Source organism: Saccostrea cucullata, unplaced genomic scaffold (genome assembly GCF_032062105.1).
Source record: "Saccostrea cucullata isolate Sc308-1 unplaced genomic scaffold, CSIRO_AGI_Scuc_v1 ctg395, whole genome shotgun sequence".
NCBI classification, from domain to species: domain Eukaryota; kingdom Metazoa; phylum Mollusca; class Bivalvia; order Ostreida; family Ostreidae; genus Saccostrea; species Saccostrea cuccullata.
The window spans coordinates 62235-84146 of record NW_026929552.1 but is presented as its reverse complement, the minus strand read 5'-3'; the positions used below and the strand labels follow the sequence as shown (position 1 = coordinate 84146).

The 21912-nt window shown below is 34.6% G+C and overlaps 3 protein-coding genes across 5 annotated transcripts in view; 1 reads left to right on the top strand and 2 right to left on the bottom strand.

Moving 5' to 3' along the window:
- Nucleotides 1–20920, bottom strand: part of LOC134281187 (cilia and flagella-associated protein 47-like) — a 31741-nt gene extending 10821 nt beyond the window's left edge. For 2 of the 3 annotated variants that reach the window (XM_062763656.1, XM_062763658.1), the window contains exons 1-33: nucleotides 20766–20920; nucleotides 16333–16626; nucleotides 16073–16227; nucleotides 15153–15360; nucleotides 14908–14954; nucleotides 14445–14673; nucleotides 14016–14185; nucleotides 13607–13746; nucleotides 13139–13399; nucleotides 12681–12839; nucleotides 12185–12389; nucleotides 10732–10884; nucleotides 10265–10368; nucleotides 9994–10076; nucleotides 8730–8930; nucleotides 8512–8624; nucleotides 8099–8232; nucleotides 7656–7766; nucleotides 7335–7465; nucleotides 6382–6504; nucleotides 5929–6138; nucleotides 5647–5715; nucleotides 5198–5377; nucleotides 4531–4827; nucleotides 2983–3190; nucleotides 2693–2891; nucleotides 2405–2496; nucleotides 2134–2266; nucleotides 1709–1808; nucleotides 1300–1474; nucleotides 833–1085; nucleotides 433–660; nucleotides 26–248 (exon numbers count right to left, since the gene is read on the bottom strand). In XM_062763656.1, the coding sequence (XP_062619640.1) occupies nucleotides 26–248; nucleotides 433–660; nucleotides 833–1085; nucleotides 1300–1474; nucleotides 1709–1808; nucleotides 2134–2266; nucleotides 2405–2496; nucleotides 2693–2891; nucleotides 2983–3190; nucleotides 4531–4827; nucleotides 5198–5377; nucleotides 5647–5715; nucleotides 5929–6138; nucleotides 6382–6504; nucleotides 7335–7465; nucleotides 7656–7766; nucleotides 8099–8232; nucleotides 8512–8624; nucleotides 8730–8930; nucleotides 9994–10076; nucleotides 10265–10368; nucleotides 10732–10884; nucleotides 12185–12389; nucleotides 12681–12839; nucleotides 13139–13399; nucleotides 13607–13746; nucleotides 14016–14185; nucleotides 14445–14673; nucleotides 14908–14954; nucleotides 15153–15360; nucleotides 16073–16227; nucleotides 16333–16482 (5244 nt within the window). In that variant the 5' untranslated portion in view covers nucleotides 16483–16626; nucleotides 20766–20920. The remainder of the gene's footprint in view (nucleotides 1–25; nucleotides 249–432; nucleotides 661–832; nucleotides 1086–1299; nucleotides 1475–1708; nucleotides 1809–2133; nucleotides 2267–2404; nucleotides 2497–2692; nucleotides 2892–2982; nucleotides 3191–4530; nucleotides 4828–5197; nucleotides 5378–5646; nucleotides 5716–5928; nucleotides 6139–6381; nucleotides 6505–7334; nucleotides 7466–7655; nucleotides 7767–8098; nucleotides 8233–8511; nucleotides 8625–8729; nucleotides 8931–9993; nucleotides 10077–10264; nucleotides 10369–10731; nucleotides 10885–12184; nucleotides 12390–12680; nucleotides 12840–13138; nucleotides 13400–13606; nucleotides 13747–14015; nucleotides 14186–14444; nucleotides 14674–14907; nucleotides 14955–15152; nucleotides 15361–16072; nucleotides 16228–16332; nucleotides 16627–20765) is intronic. The other variant, XM_062763657.1, reaches the window with a different exon arrangement.
- LOC134281183 (dnaJ homolog subfamily B member 13-like) lies at nucleotides 16787–20179 on the top strand. The gene is made up of 7 exons (XM_062763651.1): nucleotides 16787–16914; nucleotides 17150–17256; nucleotides 17437–17598; nucleotides 18110–18267; nucleotides 18743–18875; nucleotides 19339–19510; nucleotides 19749–20179. The coding sequence occupies exons 1-7, from the start codon at nucleotides 16847–16849 to the stop codon at nucleotides 19900–19902; spliced, it is 954 nt and encodes a 317-aa protein (XP_062619635.1). The 5' UTR covers nucleotides 16787–16846; the 3' UTR covers nucleotides 19903–20179.
- Nucleotides 20897–21829, bottom strand: LOC134281188 (uncharacterized). Its single transcript, XM_062763659.1, has 2 exons — nucleotides 21262–21829; nucleotides 20897–20943 (listed from the first exon to the last, which is right to left on the bottom strand). The coding sequence occupies exons 1-2, from the start codon at nucleotides 21818–21820 to the stop codon at nucleotides 20897–20899; spliced, it is 606 nt and encodes a 201-aa protein (XP_062619643.1). The 5' UTR covers nucleotides 21821–21829.
- Between the last annotated feature and the right edge of the window lie 83 nt (nucleotides 21830–21912).

Here is a 21912-nt window from a genome sequence, read left to right as displayed (position 1 = left end):
TTGACAGAGATAGGCCAGTAGTTACCTTGAGAAGCTGTAGTAGGATGTCAGTCCAGGCCCGTTTGGAGACAGCCTCAAATACGTCCTCCTCCAGCTCTTCCTCCTCTTCCATGTTGTTAGCCTGAGTGACCTCCCCTTGCTTGGTCAGCTCCAGCTTCAGCTGTTTCTGCATCTGTTTCCAGAGATGGTAGTCTCGGGGTTCTAGGAGGTACTCCGGCTTAATGGACGCTACACACGCTCCCTGGCACCTAAATCACAGAAAAATTATAATTTACAACAACCTTTTGCAAAATAATAATAATAAAAAAAATTAAGCCAAAAAATAAAACCACTTGTTTTATTTGTGCAAAAGTTAGATATCTCTCACTGGAAAAAAATACAAATGTTACAAAAATTCAGAAAATGTGGAATATTTATTGACTTTTAATTTACCTGAGAAAGGTGAGAAGTGTGGCGTGCTGCCAGTAGATCTGTTTGACCCTCTCTATGGGGTCTGAGGGGAGGGGGGAGTTGATGGGGATCCCAGGGACCGGTCGACCACTAAGGTTACTGATCATGTCGTAGATAGTCTTAAATTCCTTCTTCAGGTTGTTGGTGTCCCAGCTTCCAGCTTTGGCGGCTTTTGGTGAGTCATCTGTGATTGGTTTTCTGCTTATTCCACTGAAAACAAGATAAAATGCTTTTATTGTTCAGTTTTTGGGCAAGTGATATTGGTTTTCAAATGATAAAATGCATTACATCTCTCAAAACAAAGTGGTTTTTAATGTCTGATGCTTAAAAAAAAATTAATGGCTGAATTGATGTAAAATTTATAAGTGAATTAAGTTTTTACCAGCGTAGAGAATGAGGGATGATAATGGGGAATTGTCCCCCTGGCCACCCCTGGGAGGAGAACCACCGCTGGACCGCCAGCAGAACCTCCATGTGGAATATTCCCTCATCTGTGTCCTCGTCTGGGAACATGGCTGACCCCAGTGACCTGGAGGCCAGGTCCATTTGACCTCGGCTGACATTTTGTTCTGATCCAGAAGGAGGCTTGTTCATGGCTCCTTCACGATTCATTGGAGTACTTTCATCGGACGAATCTGAAGAGATTGCAGTCTATTAGCTTTACATGCAACATATGATTCATATCATAGCAAAGTACAAATTATGATCCTCAAATTATTATGCCTTTCAGCAACAGACATAACTTAATCAGACAACAATTATACATGTATGCATGTAACCAATAAGATAACAGCTTTGTACATGTTACAAATAAGAAAATAGAATGTATGTAACCAGTAAGACATGTACCTGTAACACTGGCTGAGGATTCGTAACTTGATGAGGAGACCTGGAAGTTAGAACTGGTAGCACTAGTAGAGGGGCGGCTGTTGTGTTGAGGTGAAGCACATGGAATAAAAACTGCCTCTCCGCCATTCTGATTGTCCTTTGAAACCAACACTTTTCTTCCCTTTGGAGATGCTCCCTGGAATTTTCATATCGTAAATCAGTGTTTATAATAAACAAGGACTAAGAAACATGATATAATAATACTCTGTCTACAAATATAAGCTTAACTGAATACTAGTAACCCCCCTTTGCTTCTACTGTGTCCTTGCATTTAACTGTCACTTATTAAACTTCAGCTTTCACTTTCCTATTTTTCCCTACCTGTTCTCACACTATCTGGTAGTCTGTTCTAATGAGAGCTAGGACCTACCTGTTCACATACTATCTGGTAGTCTGTTCTATGGAGAGCCAGGAATGGGTAGCAGGTCAGAAGACAGTTATCAGCAGTGGCTGTCACCATCAGCTTAAAGCTACAATAAACAAATCAACATCACATAATAAACAAATCAACATCACATAATAAACAAATCAACATCACATAATAACCAATTCAACATCACATAACAAACAAATCAACATCACAAAACAAACAAATCAACATCACATAACAAACAAATCAACATCACATAATAAACAAATCAACATCACATGGAGGAGGTGTTCTCATGTCAGGTGTAAAATTCAAAAAAAGACTCTTTAATTAAGATTTTATTATCAATTTTATTGTAAATTGTTCCTGAGGTTCTGAGGTTCCACCGATCTTTCAGTGAGCAAAAGAATATATTTTTAACTTACATTTTTCCATTGCCATCAATAAACTTGATAGGTTCACAGAAGGACACTGGTTTGGGACTAGAGAAGACAATTTTACAGCAGAGAGCACAGGGTTCAATCTGGCCGTCATCTCCATTACATGGTTTTATCACAGCTGTAATAAATAAAAACCTCAATTATATCTGTCTATGCTCTCAGTATTAAGGCAGTGCTAGAGTCATTTTCATGCCTGACAGGTTACCCCTCTATATAAAATATATGTACGGTACAATAAGTGGAGTAAAAGACTTACATGATCCCTCGGGCCAGCTGACTGTCAGTGGAGTTATGATACTGCCATCCTCACTCTCAACTTCTGGTAGCTCCACAGATATCTCAGTAGCCCTGAATAAACAAGGTTAAAGGTCATTTCCATGTAAACATTATGGATACTCCATAAATAACTAAACTGTCAAATCTATTACTGAACATCTCAAAATAAATTCACTATTAAATTTACTTGAATCATCTAAACTTCTATTAAATTTGAGGATTTAGATGAAAGCACACACTTCTCTTGTTACTAACTGTATGGACTTACTTTGTATACTGGGCAGCCAACACGGTGAACTCTGTGCTGACCTCTGTAAGAAGTGGGACAGGGGTCATCACTATGGCGAGGGGGTCAAACCAGATCCTGGGGGACTTCATTTCTCCGATCACTTGGAGGTACTGGTAAGGCTTCTCATGATTGTCGTTGATGAAGATGGGAATCACACACTCATGTTTTCCTGGTTTTTCTGATAATAGAAGTAAAAATATTGGTTATACTGAAAGCCATTTCATCAATCATTTGTCTTCCAGATGTTTTTTGTAGGAACATGTACTTACTTGGACAGAACACGACAGAGATCTGCTGTGTTTTGCCGGGCTCCAGGGTTCCCTCGATACCTTTACTCTCTGCCCCTCCCATCACTACAAAGGGGACCCCGGAGGAGTGGGTAAACTTAAACAGACCCTCCTCTAGAGCCTCCACCTTCTCCGTCAAATTAAACAGCCACTTCAGGGGCTTGTCACTGTTGTTAACAAGGATTGTGCTCTGAAAAAATCAAAGAAAAAAATCTTGATTACAAATCATAACAGAATGAAATTATTAATATTCACGATTGTTTTAATTTTCCTTAGATTAAAAAAAAACAACAGAAGTCACAAAGTTAAATCCAAGAGATTTATAATTGCTTAAATCTTAACTCCCTGATTTTATATTCTATTCATCTTGGCCTATATTGTAAGGTTTAGATGCAAATCTCATATACATGTATGTATCTGTAATCTGATAATTATACAATACTTTGAATTCAAGTAAAAAAAAATGCAATCCTAATTGTATACATCTTAGTTTAAATAAATAAATCTAAATATTTTTAAAAATATCTATCACATCTATAGAAATAGGGGTATAATGTTTAATTCAAGGAAGTATTAAGAGATCTCTAACACTAGAGGAAATCATTCTTTATTACTAAGAAGTATTTTAACTATTATTGAAAATGTAATTGCGGGTTAATCATATACTGACCTCTGAAATTTAAATATGCATAGCAGCTAACAGTTAATATAAAATATCATTGTCCATTTTCAAACTGAATGTATTTTCAGTACAGAAGTATACAGCCATCACCAGCATGAATAGGTTGCAAACATTTAAGCTTTGATGTCAACATTTGTTCACTAATCATGGAAATTTCCTTTGATGTGTCAACCATGAAAAGCCTATTCCCAGATTTCTTTCATATTCATTTTTAAATTCAATTTCAAACAAAGAAAATTTAACTTTTTGAATGAATGAAAGACATGAATTTTATTTTATTTAACATTCAAAAATTGCATATATAAATACAGTCAAATTTGATGAGACCAAGATTTCAGAGATTTTGAGAAAATGGTTAGGACTGCCATATCACTTATTTATCCCTGGCATTCAAGATACCAGTGTTTTTAAAGAACAAGTTCTAACTGTAAATACATCAAAGCTACCTGTTGCAGAGTCAAATGGCTGATGCAAGAAAATAGCATACATATGCAATGGATATTTTTGCTATAAGTGTGCATATATATGAAAGCAAAATGATAGAACTAAAGCATATATTGGGATGTAGAAAAAATGACTATCAAGACTTTTGTTACCTCCATCATTTTAAACTGAAAACAAAAAGCATATAATATATCATGAACACCTTTAGTTTTTAAACAAGTGCCCCTCCTACTTTCCAAAAAAAATAATAATTTGAAAAACTCAAATTTAATGTGCATTTAAAATAAGTGCAATTTTTGGCCCAAAGAAAATAAATTATTAGTTGCAGTGATCTATTGCTACTTCTTAAAATACAAAAAAAAATTTAAAAGTTCTTTAAATATGAGCTTAAGCAAAAAGAAGACTATATATATATATACCTTTGTGACACCAATGCCTGTTGAAGCAGTGGGATCTTCAAACGTTGACGGCAGAGAAAACTCAATCTTATTGGAGGACAACTGAAGGGGCTGTCTCAGCGCCGTGGCGATGACATGCTTCCTGGGGGTGGCTACCTGGGGAGGCTGTGGGCGGGGGTTTATGATGTGCTGCAGGCTGTTTTTATTGGATGGGGCTGGGGTGGGAGGGAAGGGGGTGGGGGCCGGGGAAGGGGCCCCAATCTGATTAATGATGACCGGCATCACAAAGTCATAAGCTGCCACCTACCAACAAAATGTTATATCATTACAATCTGATCCTAAACTCAAAAATAAGGATCTTTACAATAAGAAATTGCAAGTCCAAGCTTATCTCTATAAATATTCTGGTCAATGAGAAAATATGACACATACTGGAAAATTGCAATTATATATTTTTACATCATTTCACCTATTTCCATGTAAAAGTAATAAGAAACTGTCTTTTACATTCAAACTGTTTGAGGTAAAACATCTGCAGCATGATACACTCAATACTGATAAATCTTAACTTTAAAATCACATGTTCTTCTTTGATGGAAGAAATTTTCATAATTCTAAATATAAATACTTGAAATACTTTGTACTTAGTTAAGATATCAATAAATTATCTTACCTCTGTAGGCATAAAGATCAGCTCCCCTTCGATGGTTTCCTCTGGTGCCATGGTAACAGTAAACATTCCTGGGTTGAGGAGCTGGTAGCTGTAATCGTCCTGAGTCTGGTAACCGGGGAAATTAAGAGTGAAGTCCCGGTACCTCGTCAGATCAAACTCCAACTTACACTTTGTCACTGCCTGTTGATAATAAATGCGTTAGATAAGTATAAATAATTTTTAAAAAAAAGAAAAAAGATCAACAGCCAGTGTACTTTGCCAAAATAGCAATTTTATGCACTTAATATTATACAAACAACAAATCTCAACAATGTGTCAGAAATCTTAAAATGATAAATACCTCGGTACATGTAAAGATATTGAAGAAAACCATTTCAAAACATTTTATTACTAAATTAAAGATTTGTTCTTTATTTTTATCAAACTTTGTAAAGGGTGATAACTCTTACCCGGTTTGTCAGTTTGAAGGTGATGGTAGAACCAGATCCACAATACACACCACTGAAGTCAAAGGTCGCCTGTAATTACAAAAACAGGATAAGATAAAGTAAATCTTTCACATGATGACACCATCAGGAATCTATTTGATGATCCCTGAACAGCTGAACAGTTTCGGAAACTCTTTTTTTCTTAAAGATCTCTTTATAATTAACTTGATTTTAATTTCTAATAAACAATTAAGTAATTTTATTGATTAGTTTAGTTTTTGATTAGATATCCTCATTCCTCACCACATCAATATCCACAGTGGGGGGTTCTACGTTGCCTCCCATCCTTAACTCCAGGGTCTTCCCTCCTTTAATGGCCACCTGTATCTTGGTGTCAAACTTGAGAATCGCGGCGGGAGTCAGCTGGACCTTCAGTTCTGCGTGCCCCCCTACAGGGACAACTCCATGGATAGGGCTTACCACCAGCCCAGGGAAGGGATTGGGGTCCAGAACCTAAAGAAAGGGGCAAAGTACCTCTGTCATTGTGACTGCATAAAAACAATTCATTTTCAAAATAAAATGGTCAACGAACTTTGAAAATATGTAAATTTTATGATAATATCTGTTTTCTCATTCTCTTGGGTAAGGTTGTGCTCTTAATTCTACATCAAGTTAAAAAACAGAATTGGACACAAAGTCAAGGAGGATTATTATTAAGTTTATACATGTAATTCTATAAAGAAGTCTTTCACTGACCTGGAAATAGGCGTGGGTGTGACCTGTATTGGCCAGCAGTGCTGTCCTGGTGGTGGTAATGTTGATTGGGGTCTGTCCAAACATGACTCTTCTCTCCACAAACTGGACATTAGTGGTCCCCAACTGTCAAGTGTACATAAAAATATGCTTCATTCTAGGTATGTGAATTACAATCCAAGGGTTAATTTCTTTAAACCTTTGACTTTCATAATTTCATGGTATGTTTATAAAAATGTGTTAGACTTCCTAATCTTCATTAATCAATGATTGGTTTGACTATTTTTAGACTTAACCACTGCAACACAAAACATTGGAACAACTTACACTTTTTAAAGTTAAAAAATAAAAATTAAATTGAAAAGGATTTATCCTGTATCTTACTTCACAAATGTTAAAATTTGTGAACCTTAAATGAAAAATTGTTGATACAGTAAGCCAGTGTAATGTTCTGTTTACTTTAATGATAATGAATTTGTTGTGAATTAAATGTTTTTTGTAAAAATAAAAATAGTGCAATGTAACTCTAAAAACTAAATACCGGCGATTAAAACTAAGCATGCTAAGACAAGTAATATAAATGTGTAGAAATTGATTAAATGAAGAGGAATATGGAATTTTTTCAGAGTATTTTTTTCTGACACAGCATGCATTACGATTATCATGCTCGTCATATTATAAACCCGTTATATATCTAATCATGTACATGTTGAAGTTCCAGGATGATTATCTGATCATGTGATTGACTCATTGATACGCTTCACTGTACATTTACCGTTGTGTGTTTAACAGTCCGCTTTCCTTTGAGGCATGCAAGGTGCAAGTTGTGAATTAAATGTTTTTTGTAATGTAAAAAAGTAAGTGTGAGGACTGAAATGCAATAAAATTTAATCATGTCAAGTTTTGTAGGAAAAATACAATGTGGTCAGGTTTGTAGGAAATACACCCTGGCATACCTCCGCCCGACACTGAAGCTGTAGGGTGGGCCCCCCGTGGATCATCAGGGAGAATGACCCGTCCTCGGGGGCAAGGTAAGAGGGGTGCCACACCACCTCACAATCCAGATCCTTGTAAGAGTCCACTGTACCTACAAAATCACAAACAAAACATTCATACTATAGACAAGTGTGATCACAGGTATGGTCTGTTACAAGGGCTCCAATGAATAAAATGTTTTAACTCAGCAGAGCTCAAAATCCATTTAACTTGATTTTTATGTTTATCTCTAGTAGAAGAATAAAGAAACCATAAGAATACAAGTCCCCTGAGAACCTCACCTGTGGCTGGTCTAATGGAGAAGGCAGTGCCCTTCTCTCCCAGATTGGGGGCCCAGGTGAACTCAGCCGGGTAGTTCAGGGTGTTCTTCAGAGTTATCACTCCCCTAAGACCTACAGCACAAAGAAAACCAAGTCAATCCTTCATGTGACAGAATGAACACAGAGACAGAAAATATGAATGTTGTCAAGCAGATTATATGGACATCAGCAAGTCAATTTAACAAGGAAAATGGAGTGTCCTTTCAAATTATAATCTTTTTATCCATTACCAGACACAATGTACTTAAGTACATTGTACAAATATATACAGTCAACCAGAAAGAATTTTGCAAGGAAGGAAGAAGAAATACACATTCAGACTTGATTTATTTTTAATCCTATGATTTAGAGAGGATATCTGTTCAATAAGATTATGTCCTTGTATGAAATGGATGAGAACTCACCAGCTTCTGCTGGCATTCCGTAGGACGGGTAGAGAACCAGTTCTTCTGTGGAGAGTTCTAGTGCCACGGCAACGACCTCTGCTACCACGGTAACATGATGCTTGTAGAATCCATTTATTGTGTATGACACTGACCTAAACCAGCACATTAAATATGATTGATGTAAAAAGAGACTTGTATCCTATAAAGTCTGTTAAAAAATTGCAATTTTTGAAGTTTAAAAATAATGTTCAAGAAGACTACAAATTAGTATGTCTGTTGATACTTGTTCTTTAAGCTAATGCGAAGCAAATTAGTCTTATCCTCTCTCAGGAAATTTGAAATGACAAAAACTGCTGTAGAGAATTCTTTTATGAATCAGTTTAACAGCCCTACAAAGTGGATAACAAACCAGGCAGAAAGTTTTTTTTTACCTTTGGAATTTTCCTTTTACATTGGACTCAAACACAATGGGCAGATGGGCTTTGGATCTGGGTGGAACAACTTGAGAGAGTGGGCTACTCTGGCGCAATTCTCGACAATCAATCTAAAATAAAACCCAATGATTATTTGTTTATTATCTGCACTGTTTAAAATCAGTAAATCAAAATACTCCATAAATTGTCTCCTGTTAGTTTTGTTTATAAAATACCTCCGCCACAATGTGTATGTACTGGTCCAGGTTGTTGATAATGCTGAGATTTCTGGTAACAACAGATCGCAGACAGACTTTATCAAAGTCCAGAGTTGCGGGCCCTACCACCACCTGGTGGAGCTGCTGTGGAGACAGCCATTTTGAGCAGTCAGTTTTCTCCACCTTAGTTGTGGGTACAGCATTCAAACCCTCACATACCTGTAATAGTAAAAGAAACAAAAATAACAGCAATTCAGAAGCATTTTTAGTCTCTGAGTTTATGTAAGCATGCATGATTTTAAGATGTGAACTCTTTATAAAATTCTCGACATGACTTATAGTGCATAATAATCTACTGAACAAGAAATATCTTTAGAAATCAAAGTACTGAAAGTACTGAAAAGCGGTTAGCATGCTTTCATCTTATATGTGCCGAAAAAAGTGCATGAAATGATATTTAAGTATGCATATCTTTGTCCAATGCCATCAGAGAAAAAAAGACAGACATTCTGTTTTTGTAATACTTTTTAATACTGTTTATTAGACAGAGAAGAAAAGAGAAGAAAACAAACGTTTCATTGTGGAGGTAATCCTATTGTTTCCATAAAAACGTTACAAAAAGTGTAAACCTTACAGATGTACTTTTTAACTGCATTTTTCAGGTATTACTTAACTTAATAAATGGTGTTTCTTAATACTTTGGCAAGGAAAATCAAACTCGATCGAGAGATTTGCTGATGTTTTTGCAGTCTGTAATAACCTTCAACCTGCTGTATAATTAACCGTATCGTTCAACTTTCAAAAATAAACTAACAGTTGCTATAAATCGAGATCGCACGATGTACAAGTAATAAGGACCAAATTCTCAGTTCTTTGAAGTTATTGTTCTAAGTATTGTCAATGCTTTGGTAAATACTTAAATAAGAATTCGATATAATCGTTATAATAGCCACTCTTCATACACAGCATATTGTCAATCTCTCACCAGGGGGCCATTATGAACAGTATACAAATCATAGGAAGCGCTTTGCTGAAGTTACCGTTGTCGATAGGTAGCGCCTTGTGGAAATTTCCGGTTTTGGTTGCAGAAGGAAAGGTTACGTGCCATAAAGCGATGTCGATAGGTAGCGCCTTATGGAAGTTTGATATTTTTGGAGCCCATGCCATAAAGCGGTTAGCTAGCTAACCGCTTAAAAAGGAGCATCCTTAATAATTGTTCATGGAGTCCAAGATGAGCATATATAAATAAAGTAAGTGTGACAAGGGAGATTACTCTACTTACAGATTTGGCAGTTGTCTCTTTTTCTGCAGCACTCAGCTCTTTGGAACTCAGCAGTCTGAAGTCAGCATTGGGAGGCCGGGGTGCTTTTATGGAAACAAAACATTAAATTCAAATGCAAAATTTTCTTCATTAATGCAAGTCATGCATGATGTTTTGCTACATGAAAATACTATTTGAAATGTATCAATTACACACAAAACTTTTTTTTTTAAATATGAACCACAATCTCTTTTTAGCTGACTTTTGAGGACATCTGTTGGTGATGACTTACTTTCTGGGTCTGGCTGAATTTCTTGTTGAGTGAGGACTTTAGGCTTCAACCCAGCTGCAGACTTTATACCAATATCAACACTGTTGTTTGTGACTTTGAATTCCCTACAAAACAATAATTATCCAATGAATATAATATTTTTTTAGATTAATCAAAGAAATTACTTTTTAAATATATGTCAAAATTGGAAAAAAAGAACCTTGATCCACTGAATCAATGTCTTTTAAATCACCTTGTAAAATAAGCAGTCACTGTGTATATGAATTATATATTTTGAAAAATTAAAATGATGAAGCCAAGGCCTTGACATCTTCAAAATTGTCAAGATGTCGTGAACAAAAAAATTGCCCATAAAGTCTTTAAAAAATAATATAAGAATATAAGATTTTTTATCAAGATTCTATACTAATTCAATATCCTTACTGTATAGTATATGTAACTGATGTATGTGGTCATGGGTGACTTACTTTGCTTTGATACGGTTGAGTCGTTTCTGTCTCATCTCTCGTAGCATCATGACGTAGCTGTCACGGTGTGAGTGTTTGGCCTGGCCTTCCTCGGCGTTCATCATGTAGTCTGGGTCCTTATACACGTGCCTATCAGCCTGGGTGAAAATCGTCCTGAAATAAATATACACAGGTTAAATGTTTAATCAATTTTAATACTGCATACTTGAAGAAAATGCAGAGATATGAGCTGAAACAAGAAGTCTCTGTCGAGACTGAAGCTCTACTGGTTTGTACTTATAGCAAAGGAAGAAAAAAGTACTTAAGCTTTTGGGAATTGAAACTTTACAACAGCAATAAATAGAATAATGATCCTTGATAAAGTCTCTTTATGTTCTTAGTGTAGTCTACTTGTGTGCCAAGTTATATTGAAATCAGACCAAAACTATAGGAGGAGTAGCATTTTGAAACAATTTTATAGACATTTTTATTTTTAGTAACCACCGCAACACCATTCATGGAAATCAAAAACCGATATACACAATTATGGATCTTAGTGTAGTCTACTTGTATGCCAAGTTATATTGAAATCAGACCAAAACTGTAGGAGGAGTAGCATTTTGAAAGAATTTCACAGAAATTTCTATTTTTAGTAACCACGGCAACACCGTTTATCGAAATCAAAAACCGATACACAGAATTATGTAACTTAAAGTAGTCTACTTGTGTGCCAAGTTACATTGAAATCAGACCAAAACTGTAGGAGGAGTAGCATTTTCATAGAATTTCACAGAAATTTCTATTTTTAGTAACCACGGCAACACCGTTTATCGAAATCAAAAACCGATAAACAGAATTATGTATCTTAGTGTAGTCTACTAGTGTGCCAAGTTATATTGAAATCAGACCAAAACTGTAGGAGGAGTAGCATTTTAAAAGAATTTCACAGAAATTTCTATTTTTAGTAACCACGGCAACACCGTTCATCGAAATCAAAAACCGATATACAGAATTATGTATCTTAGTGTAGTCTACTTGTGTGCCAAGTTATATTGAAATTAGACCAAAACTGTAGGAGGAGTAGCATTTTGAAAAATTGTTTACAGACAGACAGACAGACAGACGGACGGACGCCGGACGCATTACTATCGCATAAGCTCTTCTGGTCTCTGACCAGTAGAGCTAAAAAATATGGCTGATTTATTTATTTCCAAATCAATTAAAGATGTAATTGTTGTAAATTGATATCTTAGAGTAGCTTCTGAAGCATATAGGGGTTCAAGCAAATAGAGGAGTATTTTATGTAATCTTCAATATTCTAAAAAAATTTAACAACTAGGTTGAAAGTAATTTATCTACAATATCAGACTTTTTTAACCAAGCCTAAAATATTACAAAATGCATTAAGCACACATTTCATCGTCCTGTTAAGTGGGATTTATTTTCAATTACCAGTAAGATTATGATGACTTACTTGTATTTGTTGTGCTCTGGTCGGATGCTCTGTGCTCGATCATTCGGGAACGCGACCTTGGCCTCAGGGTCGTCCTCGTAGTAACTCACTTTGTGCAGCTGAGTTTTGTGTCCCCCAGCCACTGCATTCCTGGGGCTGCCATCGAGTTCAGACATCTTAGTGTCCACAAACATTCCTACTTCATTACTAATGTAAGGAGTGAGTCCTGTAATTGTTTACGTGGAAGTTCAACCAAATTATTTCAAAATTAGTGTGCAAAGATATCTGTGGAAAAAGTGGGCCAAAATAGCAGGCCCAGTTAGGATGACTATATTTAAAATACCTCGACTATAATATGGTTTAAATCAATTAAAAGCAATTGTGATTTAATTTTGCAGTGCTGTGAAATTTCAATTTAGTCCAAGTTGGAATATTGTATGTACTCTTTTAACTGATTCAACATCTATAATAGTTCACTGTAGACTTGATACTAGTTGTTGTGATTTTCAGTGTTTACCTGGGTTAAACCTGGGTTTTCTCTCCACAGGGACGGGCTGACTGCTCCCTGAGAACATGACGGGGTAGGTGTGAATGACTTGTAGGTGGGCCAGGGTCGGATTCTGATTATCCGCTACATGTCCAATCACATCCAACATCTGCTTTGGCTTAAAAGACCCTAAAATAAAAAAATTATTGTGCAACCATCTGATAGCTATTTTAACAAGTTTATTAATCAAGAAAGCTAAAATGAATATCTTCTTTTTTAGAGATTTGGTATAACATTTGGTGTCTTTAGAGAGTTTATGAATAGCCTTAAATAGCTAAGATGTAGTTTCAATTTTTTTCAGTGATTTGATGGAATATCTCAATATTTTATAATGTGACAATGCACAAGATAATAATATATAATTTCAAGAATTTCAAGAAATGTTTATGAAATTATTTCCACATTGGATTATATGCTGCATGCCCTACCTATCTGATTTGGTGAGAAGGAGAAGATGACATCCTGGCTCCCTCCGGGAGGAATCTTTCCGTTCACAGGATGCGTGAGGAAGTGCGCGATCTTCCTAAACTGAAATATGGCCGGTAAGACGCTGGACTCGTTTTTGATGGTACACAGCACATCAGCATGTTCCCCCACCTGGCATTCTCCAAAGTTGAACTTGTAGGAGGGGGAGATGGTCAGTAGGACAGGGAGGGCTGTACCTGTCATGGCTACCTCCACCATCGACCCTGTAACACATGTAAACAATGTTACAAACATATCAGAAATAAGGTGGCTTGTTTTTCATTGCTTTATGTAATAGTACTAGTTAGTATTTGAAATTAAATCTTAAATTATATTCATATTTAGCTGAAAAACAACCAAAATATATTTTAATTATGTTAATTGTTTTAGCATAATTCACATGTATTGGGTGGTCAAAAGTTACAACTTACCATCTTTAGTATTCTTTGACCCTGTGGTATTCTCTGACAAGTTGCTTGATCCTATGATCTGTATTCGCATAAACAAGGCAAAGTCCTTCCTGGGAGGAGGGGTCACCTGGCTTTTCCACCCCTCTTTTGAAGCATTCCATCTACAAATTGATGTTCAAAGCATGAGCAAAAATGGGAAAAGCCTTCTTTTGATCGAATATATGAGAACTTCTTATCATATTGTATGAGGCTTATCTCTATGTGACCTTTTAGTTGGGTAAATTCTGGTTATTTGTTATGAGACTTGAGTAGAAAATCATATCCATTTGTTTAAATTTAATTTGAACAAAAATCAGATTCAGAAAACAGCTCCTCAAACAAGCTTAAACCTTGCTTTGACATTAGATTTATTTTGTTCACAGTATTTTACCTAGGGCTGAATCTGAAGAACACTGGGATTTTCTCAAAAGGTTTGAGCACGCCTTGGTTAGGGATGGCAGTGATGAGGGAGGTGATGACATTGGTACAGCCCTGAGTCTTCTCCCCCTCAGTCAGCTGATCTGCCAGAGCATCATTTGTACTGCGGGTCAAATCAACACCCTGTGGATTACAGATAGATCTAATATTAATATACTATAAGGGGGTTTGTAACTGAGCTAAAAGAGTTGTTTTCACTGTGAAAAGTATTGTATGGATAAGACATAATTGTTTTGCACATTAAACTTTTTTACCTACATGTATTATACTTTTTTTTATTATCTATCTGATAATAAAAATCCTAATTTTACTGAAGACGTCAGACTTGTTATGTGATTAAAGAAGGAGCAGATCATGGATATCAATGTTAATTATAAATTACCATTTCTTGCGCAATAGCATCTTCATCTAGAACTGCCACGAAGTTCACAGCCTCCGGGCCATTGTTATAGAGGATGGCACACTCTGTTTTATCGGAGCCATAGTAGGCTTCACCAAACTTGACACAGCCTAAGGGCTCCTCTGTCTCCAAGGACAAAACCTCAATCGCTCTGTCCACTAGAACACCTCGCACCATCAGCGATTTTGTCTCCTGACCTTCTAATTTAACTCTACAAACAATCAGTTTTATACTATGACTCTATTATATCAATGACACTAAATATCTTTCTCAACTAATGACAAATGCAAAGAAGTGGTAGAATGCAGAAGAAATGGTAAAAAATCCTTTGCAATGTTAGGGTAATTCTACAAAATAATCTCATTTCCGCAATTAACACAGCTACTTTAACCTTTGCATACAAAATTCGGAAGATCTATGGGTAAAAAGTATTGAAAGAACTTACTTAATTGTTTCATCTATTTTCCCAGCTTCTTTTGTAACATATTCAATCTGCAGAGAAAAGTGTATTGATAAAATCATTCTCAAGTATGTATAGGCATGTGATTATTTCTTAAGGGACGATGAGACAAAATACAGATTACAATTTAATATTTTGTACTAGTCTCATTTAATTTGATTATTACCCACAAATATAAAAATTCTTAGTATACAGAGACAAGTTTTTGCTTTCATGGTTCCCTGATATACCTTGATCAGCTGCACACTTTTAGGTGGTACTGATCCACTTGTGGGCATTATAGCAATGGGCTTGTCCCCAGAATACTTCAGCTTGAATTCTCCTGCTTTAGATCCATGGTTAAATAATGATATTTCCTTTGATATGGTTTTACTGTTGGCCACTAAATTTCCAAAATAAACTTCTTCCTCAATCTCCAAAACAGGTTGACATGGATAGCTGAAATAGTCATTTTAAAACTTAAACAATCAAATAAACAATCAAATAATTGAAAAGACAAGGGAACAGCATTATGATTTGATTTAGAAGAGATCAATGAATTATTTAAACAATAGTCAGCAATTTCAGCTTTATTACTGAACCTTCAGCTCATATTTAGATAAGCCCATATATTTTTTAGGGTAGATAGAATGTTCTATCGTTGAAATGATAAACGTCCTCCTTCGGACCTGGTTTAACAATAAATTATAATTTGTGTATCGGTATTCACAATGTTGCAGAATAAACACGGGCGACAGCTCGAACTAAGTGCATTTAATACAAATAATCAAGCTAGAGTAATTCTGAATTAAACATGGCAGGTAAATTTGAAGCGAGAAAAAAATGTTGAGAAAATGAGCTGATTTTTCATTTTATTTGGATTACACTTTAGGTTTAAAGCCATTCACAACCTCAAAAAGGTTTGTTATTATAATTTGGAAGTTTTTGTTTTCTGTGCAAGTCCGTTTGTGTTCTTCAAAATCATTTTGATGCGATTCAGCATTTTTTTGCAACATTGTGAGTATATGGGAGGTATTCTAACTGTGGTGAGGGCTTATACCAAGACACAGTTAGATTATTCTGACTAATTTTAAATTATGCAACCACAATAAAATTAGGACAGTTTTAATTAATGTATATATATGTATATACAGATATAATCAAAACATACGCAATCAGAGGAATTTCTAGGACATCTCCATCAATGGTGACTACAAGTCTGTCTTTTACTTCCTTTGCTTCAGTTGTTTCAAACTCTACCACGGCTGGTACACATAACCCCGGTGCAATTGGTTTGTTGGGATTTTTTACCCTCAGTTGGAAATACTATAAAATTATAAATACATGTCTTTACTAATCCCCAATGTTATTAATTTGATTGTTACAAGTGTGAGGGGCTCTTTGTGTAATTTATTACGTGATAGCATTTACCTTGGTTTTTGGTCCATAGAATCGAATGCTCTTGCTTGTTTTACTGATGTTTTTTACAGTCACATTTAATTGATGCACGTTATTTGGTTCTGTGTCATAAAATTCAACAACAGGTGGGGATATTCTCACTCCTGAAACATCCCCCTCCATGATGAACAAGAATGTTTTCACAGCATATGACCTTTATCAATTTAAAAATCCCCGTGAAAAGTTTATCATTTCTTTTCGGCCATACTGTTTGAAGCTGTTGCTCGGAGATTTCCAAACCCTTTAAAGTTAGTCATATTTTCGAATCTGACTTTTGAATTAAAAATATAATATATGCTACAAATAAATTAAAAATAGATTTCAATAAATATAAATTATATTACATGTTTAGTTATAAAATAGTTGACACTTTCAAATTGTCAAATATTTTTTTTACGAAAACAACGCTATTTTTGTTGTGCTATCATGTTGCCATGTGATCCGCCATTTTTTGTAAACAAGTTAGAAGAAGGAAAAGATTGTAAACATGGGGGTTGATTACTACGATATCTTAAAACTTACAAGAAGTGCAACAGATGCTGACATCAAGAAAAAGTAAGAACATGTTATTTACTCAGTTAGATATTCTTATTTTTCCACGTGTTATTATTTTTAATCGTTTAAAAATGTTTACTTTGAGAAATACTTTCTGATGAGAATGACCCGGTGACAGAACATGTCTTACCCTCAAAAAACATCGATAAAAGGTGTCATATTATCAGTGTTTATGGTCGTAATTTAGATGTTTTCAGATTTGCAAATTAATGATTTAAATCTTTTTGTTTCACAGCTATAGAAAATTGTCTCTGAAATATCACCCCGACAGAAACGCAGGAGATCAGGATGCTCTAGATAAATTCAAACAGTGTGCAGAGGCATATGATGTTTTAAGTGATCGTAAGTTCTTGTTATTTTAAGCATATTTTCCATACATTTGAATGATTCAATAATTTTCTTAAGCTATACATTTAAGCTAGGTAAACGAAAAAAAAATGGTTATGTGTTTTATTTCATCAGAATACATACTTTGTAGATTACATGTATAAAGGAATAGTAACAATGATATTTTTTTTACAGCTCGAAAAAGAGCCACATACGATCAGTTTGGTGAAGAAGGTCTGAAAAATGGTGTTCCGCAGGGAAGTGGGGAATCAGGGGCCTGGACGCAAGGGTACACATTCCATGGAAATGCAGAAAAGGTGTTCAGGGATTTCTTTGGGGGTGACAATCCCTTCCAAGGTATGAAGTACAGCAATAAACATATAGTAATCAAATATAATTTGATACACTTATGTTAAAGAAGAAATATTTGTTGGGATTTAATTCATTTAATATTCTTTAATCTGAAATTATATCATTTATATGTATATATTTATAGTCAAAAATTGAAAAAAAATAAAATCTAATGCACATGAAACCTTTTTTTGATGACAATTTATATAAAACTTTACTTAATTGTTTAGGGTTATACAAACAAGTTATACAATAAAAAATTGAAGTTAAGGGGGTGCCAAAAATAAAGGGGTGCCCATATGTGTATTACATAGCATATGTACTAGAGATTTTGTAGGGTAGTCTACCAAGTAGACATATTGACATTTTCTAGACGAAACTGATTTACGTTGACTGCTTTTAGGCCCAAAAAAGTTGAACATGCACTAGTATTTTATTTGTAATATATATACAATGCATTCCTCACTATATTTGCCTATTAATGTCTAATCTCATTTTTTGTTGTTGATTTTTTCAGAATTTTATGACAGAGTAGATGGTGATCTTAGTATGGGTTTTGGTGGACTCCAAGGTAGAGGGAGAAAGAAGCAGGATCCACCCATAGAAAGAGACCTTGTATTATCTCTAGAAGAAGTTTTCCATGGATGCACAAAGAAAATGAAAATCACAAGGAGGGTATGAAATCATTACTTTTATGTAGCACATGTATGTTTTTCATTCCACAATTTGCATTTTCTAACTCCTTTTAGAAAATTAAAATAAAACACATTTTAATTATTATGTGTCAATGCAAAAGTGACAAAATTTTAATAAACCATTCGAGAAGACACTTTTTAAAATAAAGAAGTGTTTATAAATCATATGAGGTTCATTAATTCAAAATATGATAGTGTGAATTAGCACATCTGCATTGTAGAAGAAAATTCTCTTTAGTGAAAATCAGGTCAGGCATAAAATTGTCTTTTTAAAAGAATTGACACATTTTCTGTGTCTGAAGTCTTTGATTGTTTATTACTTTAAAGGATATTTTATAATACAGAAAGAATCTCTAAATTAGATGAAGAAATAGCTATATAAGAAAACTTCCTTGCACACAAATATAGTTTTCTTTGATAAATTCCACTTTTTCATGCTTGGATTAACATTGCAGGTTATGAATGAGGATGGTCACACATCAAGTATAAGAGAGAAAATTCTAACCATCACAGTCAAAAAAGGCTGGAAGCCTGGAACCAAAATCACATTCCCTGAGGAGGGAGACCAAGGCCCCAACAATGTCCCAGGTAGGCTAACCATACAAGCATGTGTCTCAAGTCTGCAAAAATTCAAAGCATTGAGTTTAAAGTCTTTTACAGCATTGCTCTTATAATCACAGCATTTCTCAGTATTTTTAATGTTCTTGGTTGAATGGTCCAATTAACTTTTTAAAAATTCAATGAAACTGAAGACATAATCTGATATGTATCTATTTCATAATCTTTCCACATATAATGTAAATTTTCAGTCCTTTTCAGGAAATTCAATTGTTATAATGTTGTCTAATTTGGATTGTTGTCTAATTTGGAAAAAATTTAAAAATAATTTAGTTAAAAAATATTTTTTTCAATCATCATTTTTAATATTTCAATTTCTTTGGAATATTCATTATGAATTTTTATTTTGCAAAAACGTCTTCAGATCTTTGTTACAATTTTTACTGTGCATAATTTTTTTAGTGTTTATACAAACTTTGATTTTTAATTACAGCTGATATAGTATTCATTGTGAAAGACAAACCCCACCCTCGATTCCGTAGACAGGGGATTAATCTTATCCACACAGCCAAGGTTCCTCTGGGGAAAGCCCTGACAGGATGTACAGTGGAGATCATTACCCTGGATGAACGGGTGTTACACATCCCCATTAATGACATTATCAAGTAAGAACTGAAATTTTGTACCTTTTTTTCAGACAATGTTTTAATGCAATTGTGAACTATTTTTCTTAGTAGCATTATGTATCTTAATTTCCTGTTCAATATAAGGAAATAGATTTCAGTCTCTTCCATAATATTTCACTTTATCCATAAATTTCAAAATTTGCTTTTAAAGAATATATTTCTGTAAAAACGCAAGCATTTAAAATTATTCATTACCGTTATCAATTTGTCCTTTCAGGCCAGGTTACACAAAGATTGTCCCAGGTGAGGGGATGCCAATTTCAGCAGACCCCCAGAAGAAGGGGGATCTAGTGATAGAATTTGACATTGAATTCCCCACCTCCCTGACACCAGACAGAAAGGACCTTATCAAAAAGGCACTTCTCCATTAAAAATATAATTAATGAAATATAAACTAAAGAAGCTGGACTTTTACTTTAACCATCTAGAAAGTGAAAAATAAAAATTTTTGCAATATTCTTAAAGCAGAGAACATTTCTGAAAGTGTTTTTTCCTTCTTCTGAGAAGTAAAGCATCCCATATTTAATGAATATACATTTGTATATTTTAAGTTTTTGAAGTCTTTGGCAAGAATTTTATAATACATGTTTACAAATACTGTGATCTTTGTATGTATAGATATATCATGAAAATAAATCTTTAATTAAATTTTGATTTTTCTTATAATTTACAAAAATTAAATATCAATGCTTAATTAAGAGGTAATATAGCATATTTAATTTGATAAATTATTATAGGCAATCAAAATAAAGTTACAAAGTGAATACATGTACATAGAAATATATTTGAATTATTGGAAGCATCCACAAAAAAAAATATTTCAAAGTTTTTTTTCTTTCCAATAATATGATGATTACACAAATATACACCACACTGGGGTAGAATCATTCACTTTCCATTTGTTATGTAAACCTTTTGCAGCATAAATGCATACTACTGCTGCAGTCCTCGTTGTAAGCTGTAGAACTTTTAAGCCCTAATTTTAAAATACTGACAAAATTTGTTAATTAAATGAGCAAGCCAGAGAATATAGTGAGAGTAATGTACTGTGTGTGATAACTCTGACCATAGTAATGTTTCACCCAAACCTTGTCCCCGTGTTGGAGCCCAAGCAAAACCAGGCTTGATGTTGATTCGTAGTCGTTTTTGATAGAACCAAGGTTATAGATCATCAATCTGGCCTTACTTATCCCGTTTAATACGACATCCACTTGAATATCGTAGACAACATAACCTTGAATCTTAACATAGAAGGCGTAGGTCCCGTGGGTAGGGGCGGTGAAGACCCCTGTAGTCGGGCTATAACCCCCTCCAACGCTGTAAATGATTTCATCAAACACCAAAATACCGCTACTCCAGGAAGTATTAGTAGATCTCACTCCTGCGCTGAAGGCCACTTTTTTTAGAAGAATCTGATATAAATAAAAAATTACAAATTATCATACCTCGTTTTAATTGCTAGTAATTAGGATGTTGAATAATAAGAGTTCACTGTTAAGAACATCATTATGCTCCTATAATACGTGTAAACAAGAGGGTAATATACAGCACTAACGTTAATCGTGAAAAGAATGCATTATATATATTAATCTTATAATGGTCAATTGTAAAAATACTGGTCCTCCGAAATCATCTTTTTCCTGAGGCCAAAGTAGTATAGAAAGATTTTTGAAATTTTATTGAAAGTGAATTATCTTATGCGAAAAAACATACCAGGATATCTAATTTACCTGAAAGTTGCACCTGAAGACTGTTTAGGATGCTGAAAAGATTGGATACATTGTACTGGACAGTAGATACATCCCCTTGTAAGTTTGTAAGATTACCGATTACACTGGTCAATGAAGAATTAATTTCTTTGGTTTTCTCACTCACATCCAAAAGAGACACTGCTGCGTAACGAACTTGGTCTTTAAATTTGTCCACAACGTTCATGATATTCTGCCACTTCACTGTGTCGTTTGCCTCTCGTTCTTCGTATGCCTGAAGTTTTTGCTCACAAAGTTTTGTCTGTTTTCTGATATTATTTATTTCCTGTGTAAAATTTTGTATCTCATCGTCGTAAATAGTCCGCTCTAAAGTGGCAACCTTCTGAGCTAGTCCCGATAATTTATTTTCAAGAGCAGCAATGTCCTTTGCCAGTAATTGGTGAATTAAAGAATCATCGAGTTTATTTCCATTTTGTCCGTCTGCCGATGAGTTAGAAGTACTTGATTGACCATGGAATAAAAGCCCTAGACAGCAGTTTGGAATTAAAAAAAAAAACAATATGAGAAACCTGAATGTCATGTTTATCCCCTTAAACATTTCTTACATTTATATAATGATTTGCTCTTTATCCACATAATACGAACAAGTTAACAGACAACTTTTTAATGAAG

Coding starts and splice junctions, on each gene's coding strand:
- LOC134281188 (XM_062763659.1), bottom strand. CDS start 21,820: ATGACATTCAGGTTTCTCATATTGTTTTTTTTTTTAATTCCAAACTGC. Junction 20,944..21,261: donor TCTTCAGGTGCAACTTTCAG/GTAAATTAGATA, acceptor TATTTATATCAG/ATTCTTCTAAAAAAAGTGGC.
- LOC134281183 (XM_062763651.1), top strand. CDS start 16,847: ATGGGGGTTGATTACTACGATATCTTAAAACTTACAAGAAGTGCAACA. Junction 18,876..19,338: donor AGGCCCCAACAATGTCCCAG/GTAGGCTAACCA, acceptor TTTTAATTACAG/CTGATATAGTATTCATTGTG. Junction 19,511..19,748: donor CCCATTAATGACATTATCAA/GTAAGAACTGAA, acceptor TTGTCCTTTCAG/GCCAGGTTACACAAAGATTG.